The sequence below is a fragment of the Medicago truncatula genome, chromosome 4, assembly GCF_003473485.1.
Source record: "Medicago truncatula cultivar Jemalong A17 chromosome 4, MtrunA17r5.0-ANR, whole genome shotgun sequence".
NCBI classification, from domain to species: domain Eukaryota; kingdom Viridiplantae; phylum Streptophyta; class Magnoliopsida; order Fabales; family Fabaceae; genus Medicago; species Medicago truncatula.
This window is the reverse complement of record NC_053045.1, coordinates 10,127,323-10,135,857: the sequence shown is the minus strand read 5'-3', so window position 1 is coordinate 10,135,857 and position 8,535 is coordinate 10,127,323. Positions and strand designations below refer to the sequence as shown.

At 31.0% G+C, this 8,535-nt stretch overlaps 1 protein-coding gene across 1 annotated transcript; it reads right to left on the bottom strand.

Annotated features, from left to right (window-relative positions):
- Positions 1–2,525: 2,525 nt before the first annotated feature.
- LOC112421076 (uncharacterized) lies at positions 2,526–7,718 on the bottom strand. Its single transcript, XM_039833878.1, has 5 exons — positions 7,531–7,718; positions 3,799–3,911; positions 2,960–3,315; positions 2,706–2,751; positions 2,526–2,672 (listed from the first exon to the last, which is right to left on the bottom strand). Exons 1-5 carry the CDS (start codon positions 7,670–7,672, stop codon positions 2,541–2,543), a joined length of 789 nt encoding a protein of 262 aa, XP_039689812.1. The 5' UTR covers positions 7,673–7,718; the 3' UTR covers positions 2,526–2,540.
- Between the last annotated feature and the right edge of the window lie 817 nt (positions 7,719–8,535).

The following is an 8,535-nucleotide window of genomic DNA, read 5'->3' as shown; positions in this document are numbered from 1 at the left end:
GAGGTTGTTTTAGATAAAAAAAAGATACAGAGACGAAAACCAAAAACACGCGAACTTACAGGGACGATTTACATAGAGTTTGTACTAGAGTTTATTGGGAATATTTTGATATTATCTATTGGAAATTATACATTTCACATTCTTTATTGTTACGTATTGATGTTTATAGTTTGTTACAAAACCATTAGACAATTATTTTGATATGATCTATTGGAAATTATACATTTCACATTCTTTCTTGTTAGGTATGGATGATTATAGTTTGTTACAAAACTATTAGACAATTATTTTGATTTCACATAGAACACTATCAAAACCATTAAACCATACTTATGGTTTCAGTAATAGTCATTATTTAAAACCATTTATCAATAATAATTTTAATTATTCTTTTATTTTATAAACCATTAGACAATTCTTTTTCTTTCACATACAAGTCTATCAAAACCATTAAACCACAATTATATTTAGACAAAGGCAGAAATTCGTTTTACAACGGAAGAAACAAATGAGAGATGACGAGGTTTTACAAAAAAAAGTGGTCACTGATTTATTAATTCAAATTTAATAATTGTTTTAAATGTTATAAGTGTGTACTATAGTTAGTGAATAATGATTTAAATGTTTACCACATTTGTTCTTTTGTTTTATTACAAAACCATTAGACAATTATTTTGGTTTCACATTGAAGATTATCAAAACCATTAAATCATACTTATGGTTTCAGTAATAATTTTAGTGTATAACATGTTAATCATTATTTAAAATCATGTACCAATAATAATTTCATTTAAAAACATTAGACAATTATTTTGGTTTCATATACAAGAATATCAAAATCATTAAACCATACTTATGGTTTCAGTAATAATTTCAGTGTATAACATCTTAATCATTATTTAAAATCATTACTCAATTATCTTGATTAGACTATCAAAACCATTAAACCATATTTACGATTTCAGTAATCCATACCCCTAAGTTTGTTTCAATTCATCAAAATTCAGACATCATAGAGAACAAAAGAGGATTGTTACAAGATTGCAAAGAACTTCATGAATCAACTTTGACTTCCTTAGAAAGATCGTTAACTGAAATCATAAACTGGAAAGAACATCTAGAAATTTAATTGATTCAAGAACATATCCAGAAATTCATCATAAACTTGATACAAATTCAGAAATTCATCAACATCTTTATACAAACTCAATAAAAAAAAAACATTAAAACTAATCCAGTCCTTAAGCGGAGGTTACATATCATGTTGGCGTCATTATCTATTTCATCAGTAAAATAATCAACACCATATAATTCAAACAATCAATTTGTAGAAATTTTCAAAACTATAATGAACTCAGTCTTACATATTCTAGACTTGTAGGGTCAATAGCCTTCCAATCCATGTATTTGAACTTTTTCAGTCTCTCGATGAATCTTTTGCATGCAACTGGTTTCGTTATATTTAGGGCATTAGGTCTTTCCATGTCAACCTGTTTATATAAAACGAGTAAAACCAATTCCAAAAAGACCTAAACAGTATGTAAACTTTTAACATTCATGGAATGTAATGCATACATAATTGATGAATGGTGTAACCAGTCTTGTCATTTTTTCATTTGGTTGATTCCAGTTCAAGCAATTGACCCATGCATTTATCACGAAGCATGACACCCATTCATCTTTTTGAAGTGTCCACAAGTCACTCCTTTGTAGAGTGAAAGCATGAGCCTTGTTATCCGAGCAGTACAAAATCTCCGTCCTACATTATTATAACGCATTTAGGATTTGTACTACTAGGATATTATCTCAGATTACAAGTTGTAGTATAGCCAAATAAAACAACCAATTTGGCAAAAAAAACTTAACATTTAATAATTTTAGTATAGCCTAAGAAGCTATTCTTAGTAACTAAAGAACATGTAATCATGAAAATACAATCACACTACCCAGTTGGACCAAAAAACAAGAGAAACATGCATGCCGACCTGCCTGCTCAAGGGCGCTTTGTGTTTGGTAATTGCAACTAGGAATATGAATTTGCTTATTGGCACTTGAAAATTAATGGTTGCAGCTTTATAAACTAAATTGCATGCTACTATACTTTTCTTAATTAGAATAGTTTAATTTCTTCAAAATATTATTAGTAGTACCACTACAAAGCTTACTAATTCATATAATTTGCCAATAGATATTTAAAATGGTTTTCACTTACTTATCATGTGAAATGCTCCATGCAAATGTTGATATATCCTTCTGCATCTTAGTTGCATTTGACTCATAGATAGCTTCATCGCAGGGGCTTGCAAGGTATTTTGACTTCTTCAGAGCTCTTCTACGCTCAGGGTATGTGCCACCAGAATAAACCATGTCATACTTCTTTCTTTTCTTTGTCTGCACAGTTTTGACATTATCCAAGTCGATTATTTCAGACATCAAATATCAAAACTATTGGCAAACACATCATATATATAAAACCATTAGTTAGTTCTTATAGTTTTACACATCACAAATTAAAAACCATTAAAACACATCATATATATTCATTTCTTACCCTGCATTCGAAGCTTCTCCCCATCAAAAAACTCTGACCACTTCAAGATTGTTTCCTGTGTAAAGGAAAGACCCATATTGCATGCTTTCGTCACTGAATCATCAAGGCTTTTGCCATCAATCTCATCTTCTTCATCATCATCATCATCATCAATGATTTTGGCATTGATCTCATCTGCTACATCTTCTTGATTATTCAACCTGAAACCATCAATGATGTCAACACATATAACGGACACGGTGATTTCTGTAATAATTTAAGAAAATAGGAATTATACATATGCTTATATGTGTCGATCTTGTGCAGATATCAAACATTAAAGCGCGTACACGTGTGAAATACAAAACATAATATGAAACATCGGATACAGTTTTGATATGAAACATTGGATAAAATTAGATGCAGTACCTTTCTTCCCCTCGAGTGCTTGTTTGTGGTATGGAAGATTCATTCTGAGTCTGTCCATTATCTACACTACAACTCCTTTCTTTTCTTTTTTGAGTTAGATATGTTCCGGCACTCAAACTTCTATTATCTTCAGTTTCAGGTACTTCCATCCCTTTTTCATTACTTGAACTCTTATTCTCCTCTGTTTCGGGTTGCACTTCAATCGGATTGTCCTTGGTTGTGTTTGTTTCTTTTGGAACTGCATTATTTTTCCGATAAGTTTCAACATTTCCCTCAGCTATTCTTCTTTCCAAGGTTTCCGCGGTTGTAGTGTAGATCCGCATACAAGACCTACAATGATTAAGATGCATCTCTGCCTGCAATTTTTTTTTATGTATATGTACTATTAGGATTTTCAAAACCATAAAAACACAATATTATGTTGGAAATCATTAAGATATCCAGTTTAACAATACTAATGATTATATAAAACCATTTAACAATACTACTGGGATAAGGAAGCATTTATGATGATTGTATTGTTATGTTCTTGGTAACATGGCATGTATACAAACTTGATTTATTTTATTATTTTAATTAGTATTATGCAACGACAATTGAATTTCCCCACTGCCATAACCAAGCTACTTGGATTATTTATATATCAGACAGATACACAAATTACTTAGGGTTGTAGTAACAGATAAGACTTGCGTAATTCATGACTTCTATGATAGACAAAAAGGTTCATGGCTTATTGGACTAACAGGAAGGTTCATGACTTCTATGATAAGATCTACAACGCTAATTAAAACCATAATATTGCATAAATAGTAGTTATATCATTATTTTTCTCTCACCTTAGAGAGTGGACAAGTATCTGCATCAAAACACAATACAAGCGGACCTTCATCAGCGCTGTACAGTCTGGTTACCCCTGCCGTCAGTCCATGCTCGAGTCCCATAAGGTCATGTGTAACGCCCTCTCTAATTATTTGATTATTTTAAATGAGTTTAGAATATACTTATATGATTTGTGTGATTTAAATGATTTATTTTGATAAGTGATATTTTGTTATGATATATGTTATATATTTATTAATATAATATATATGTTATTTGATTTAGAAATATAATATATGTTATTTGGTTCAGAAATATATACGATTCGTTATAGAAATATATATATATGATTTGTTATAGAAATAAATGTTATTTATCATAAAAATATGTATGATTTGTTGTAGAAATATATGTCATTTGCTATGGAGATATAAATGATTTGTTATGGAAATATATATATGTTATAGAGATATAATTGTTATTTATTATTGTTATAGAAACATTTTATATATATATATATTGGGATAGAATATTAATATTTGGATTTAAGAGAAAAATAAGTAGGTTAAAGATTTATATAAATATGAAAGACCTAGTTTAGAAAAACATAACGTACGTACGACTGCTTTTGGAGAAAAGGGAGAAAAGCCAAGAGAAGAGGGAGAGACCTAGAGGGGCTGCGATTTCCTGATTATAAGGTAAGGGTGAGACTAACTGTGCAATTCTATTACGTATGTGAATCAATGGTTAGGTTTAACAAGATGTAGGATGAGTTTTTGAGGAATTGAAAAGTATGTTAAAATTGCAGAATTAATGAATAAACGATGGAAACTTGTTAAAAAGATGTAGAAATTGTCCTTAGACCTTAGATAATGATTATGATGAATTCTGGAATTGAAATTAGGCTTAGAACCTTGTTAGTTGATGGATTTTTGAGAAAACCCGTATTCTACCCGAGCCTATATTCATCGCTCGCCACGGCGAGCTATGATCATCGCCTCGCGAGTGATGATCTTCATCGCTCGCCTCGCGAGCCCTTTCCTTTCGCCTCGCGAGTGTTTCTGGTATCGCTCGCCACGGCGAACAACCCTTCCTCGCCTCGCGAGCTTAGGCAGAGAGCATGTTAGATTTTGTAATTTCGACTTTTTAGTTGGACCTTGAGTGCCTTTGAGTGCCTGAACATACCTAGTAATGATTAGGGATGAATGTAGGGCAAGATTGAACCTAGAACAACCTTAGTTGGGAATCTGGCTTGTACTCGCCATGGCGAGCAGATGCTCTCGCCTCGCGAGCACTTCCAGAATTGAGTGTTTTAGTGCATTGTGAAACTTAAGTTGCTTGGATTTGTTAGAAATGAACTTTAGGTACATAGTGTGACCTATTAAAGATAATGATTGTGAATTGTGAAGCTATATTGAAATGCTAAGTGTTTATAATGTGATTTATTGATTGATTGCATTACTTGAATTAGTATTGAATGATCAGGAAGTTGTTGAAAATGAATTGATATTAAGCTGTTGATATGATCTGATTATGCTGCTATTGTTATTTAACTAAGTTGCATGAGTTGTTGTTGATTATCATTTGATATTGTTATATCCTGAGATGTTTATGTGTCGCCTATGCTGCTGTTGTTGATTATGTGAAATATTTATATGCCTTATGTGGAAGATGTTTGATGTTTAAGTTGTTGATGCTTCACATTAATATTGTTATGTTGTGAATTGCAATTGATATATTGATATCTCTCTGTTGTTGTGTGACTTGACTGTGCTACTGCTGTTATTTAACTAAGTGCATGATGTCTATATATATATGATGAAATGATGACGTTTAGCTCCAAATTATTGGATGCATGATGATATGTTGATTACGATGATTACGGTGTTTTGTTGTTAAGAGTCCATGCATAACATTTCATTGAGCTTTGTCCTCACCACGATTAAGAGCTTTGTCCTCCGCACGTTTTAGGAGCTTTGTCCTCCGCACGATGAAAGTATATTAATACTTATGATGACGATTGGTACCACATGCATATAAGTGTCTAAGTTGCATTGTCGCATTTGTCGAGTCAAGGTCGTTGTTGATGAATTATCATCCATGAGTTGTTAAGTTGTCGATGAATTATCATCTATGAGTTGTCGAGTCTTCTTCTACCTATGTGTTGTTAAAGAAGTACCTACGAAGATTATACGATGTTTATGATGTGAATTATATGATGTTGACTAAGATGATGCTATGTTGTTTAACATATTGATTATGATATTGTTATATTGCTATGTTGTTTAAGATATTGATTATGATATTGTTATATTGCTATGTTGTGTAAGATATTGATTATGATATTGTTAAGTTGTTATGATGTTGTATATAATTGTTACTATTAAGTGATGATTATGTTGTTCTATATATGATTAATTATTATTAAGTGAATATTATATTATGTTATTGATGATGATCGAATGTTGTGATTACTTGGTAATTGTTTATCAAAGATTTATGATGTTGACTATGGTGTTAGTATGTGTTGATTATATTTATATAAGATGATGAATACGTTGTTGCTATATTTTATAAGATGATGAATACGTTGTTGTTATATTTTATAAGATGATGAATACATTGTTGTTATATTAATATAAGAAGATGAATATGTTGTTGTTATATTATTATATTATGACGAGATGATGTATATATAATTATTATTATTGTTAAGTGAATATTATGTTATGTTGTTGTTATATTATTATAAAATGATGATTATGTTGTTGTTATACTACTATAAGAAGATGTTTATGTTAAGATGTATATAATTATTATTATTATTAAGTGATTATTATATTGTGTAGTTTAAGTTATTAGTGATGATGATTATATGAAGATATTTATGAGTTGTTAGGTGTACTTGATGATGGTTATGTTAAAGTTGATAAGTTGTCTTTTATTCATGAATTAATAATGAGATGTTTGACGAATAATTATTATTATGAATTAATGATTTTGTTATGTCTTATATGAATTAGGATTAAGATTTTGTTATGTCTTATATGAATTAGGATTAAGATGTTGTTATGTTGTATATGAATTATGATTAAGATGTTATGTTGAATATGAACTATGAGTATGATGTGATGATCTATGTTGTTATGATTTGGTTAATACGTGTTATATGATTATGTTATAATGTGGTGAATATGAAGTAAATGATATTTAGAAGTTGGTTGGACTATTAAGGATTATACATGAAGAATTATTATTATTATTATTAATAGATGAAGTTACTTGTGTTGTTAAATATAATTATTGAATTATATGCTTGATATTATTGTTTTGTGAAATCTCACCCCTTCTGCTTGAAAATGTTGCTCTTCGTATGAGTAACTTGCAGATATTAATTATTAGTAGGAGTGGTGGCTCAAGTGTCTTTAGGTGCTCTGATACGTAACGGGATGAGAATTTGTTATTGCTTTCTATTCCTTACGTATTGTTTCTGAAGAGTTATGACTATGTTTTTAGAATGGATTTTTATGACATAATTGTAAAGAGGCTTTAGTGCCAAAGACTGTTTTGATTATTGAATAATTTCCGCTGCGAAGTATTAAAGACTTTTTAGTTATTGAATTTTAAAGGATAAATAGTTATTTATACAGTTTATGATTTTAAGAAAAGAATGTGACATTCCGTTTAGGTGAATTACTCTGATTAAATAAATGAAATTTTCACGTTGGGAAAACGGGGTGTTACATCATGGACCTTCTGAAGGTCTTGGTTTGCCGTCTTGACATCCCAATCACGAAGTGATGGCCGCTTGTATTTCCTTGTCAGAAATGGACTTTTCTTCCCCATTTTCTCCATGTAATTAATCTGCACAATAAAAACATGCACATACATATTTTAAAAATACACCACTTTGTTGTTTTAAAAATACAAATATATATATATATATATATATATATATATATATATATATATATATAATGATCACCATCAGGAAGTGGAAGTCCGCTAATGGATTTGCAACTTCCGGAGTTTGCAGACCTTCTTTCATATATCCAAGAACATGTGAGCACCCGGTTATAAGATGATACCCCAGCTGGATCTTCTAATATGTGAGCATATTGGAGAGATTCAAAGCTACTATTAGTGGGGCACAAAATTTTGTGGATGATAAAACAGATTGCACTCTTCACCCACGCTTTTGGTTTATCTAGTGTCTTCAATATTCTCTCCAAATCTGTCACCTTCACAAAAGGATAATAATTTCCATCCAGTCCTAATTTTGTCCTCAATCTCTTTATTGTTGCATCAGAGCAGAGATCGACGTTAATCTACTTCCCCGCCATTGGAAGCTCATACACCCTATGTATATCATCCTCTTTCAATGGAAGTACCTCGGTCTTGCTTAATGTAATCCACATGTGCTCTTTCTCAAAGTTTATAACAACCCAATCCACAAAGAAAGTGTGGACTTTTGTCCAGTTGCAGATATGCAACATTCCTCCAAAGCCATTGTCATTCAAAAGCTCAATTATCTCATCTTTTCTTCTTTTGCCATGTACTGAATGCATAAGCTCATATACCTTAGGTATACTCATCTTGTGCCTCATTCTTTGCATCACATTTTCATCATCCGAACTTCCTTCATCAGAATCTTGTGCGTCAATCTGTTGTTTCTTTTTTTGATTCTTCTTTATGTGCTGCTTCTTTTCTTTACCTTTAGCCTCTCCTGTTTTCCGCTCCTTATTTTTATCACC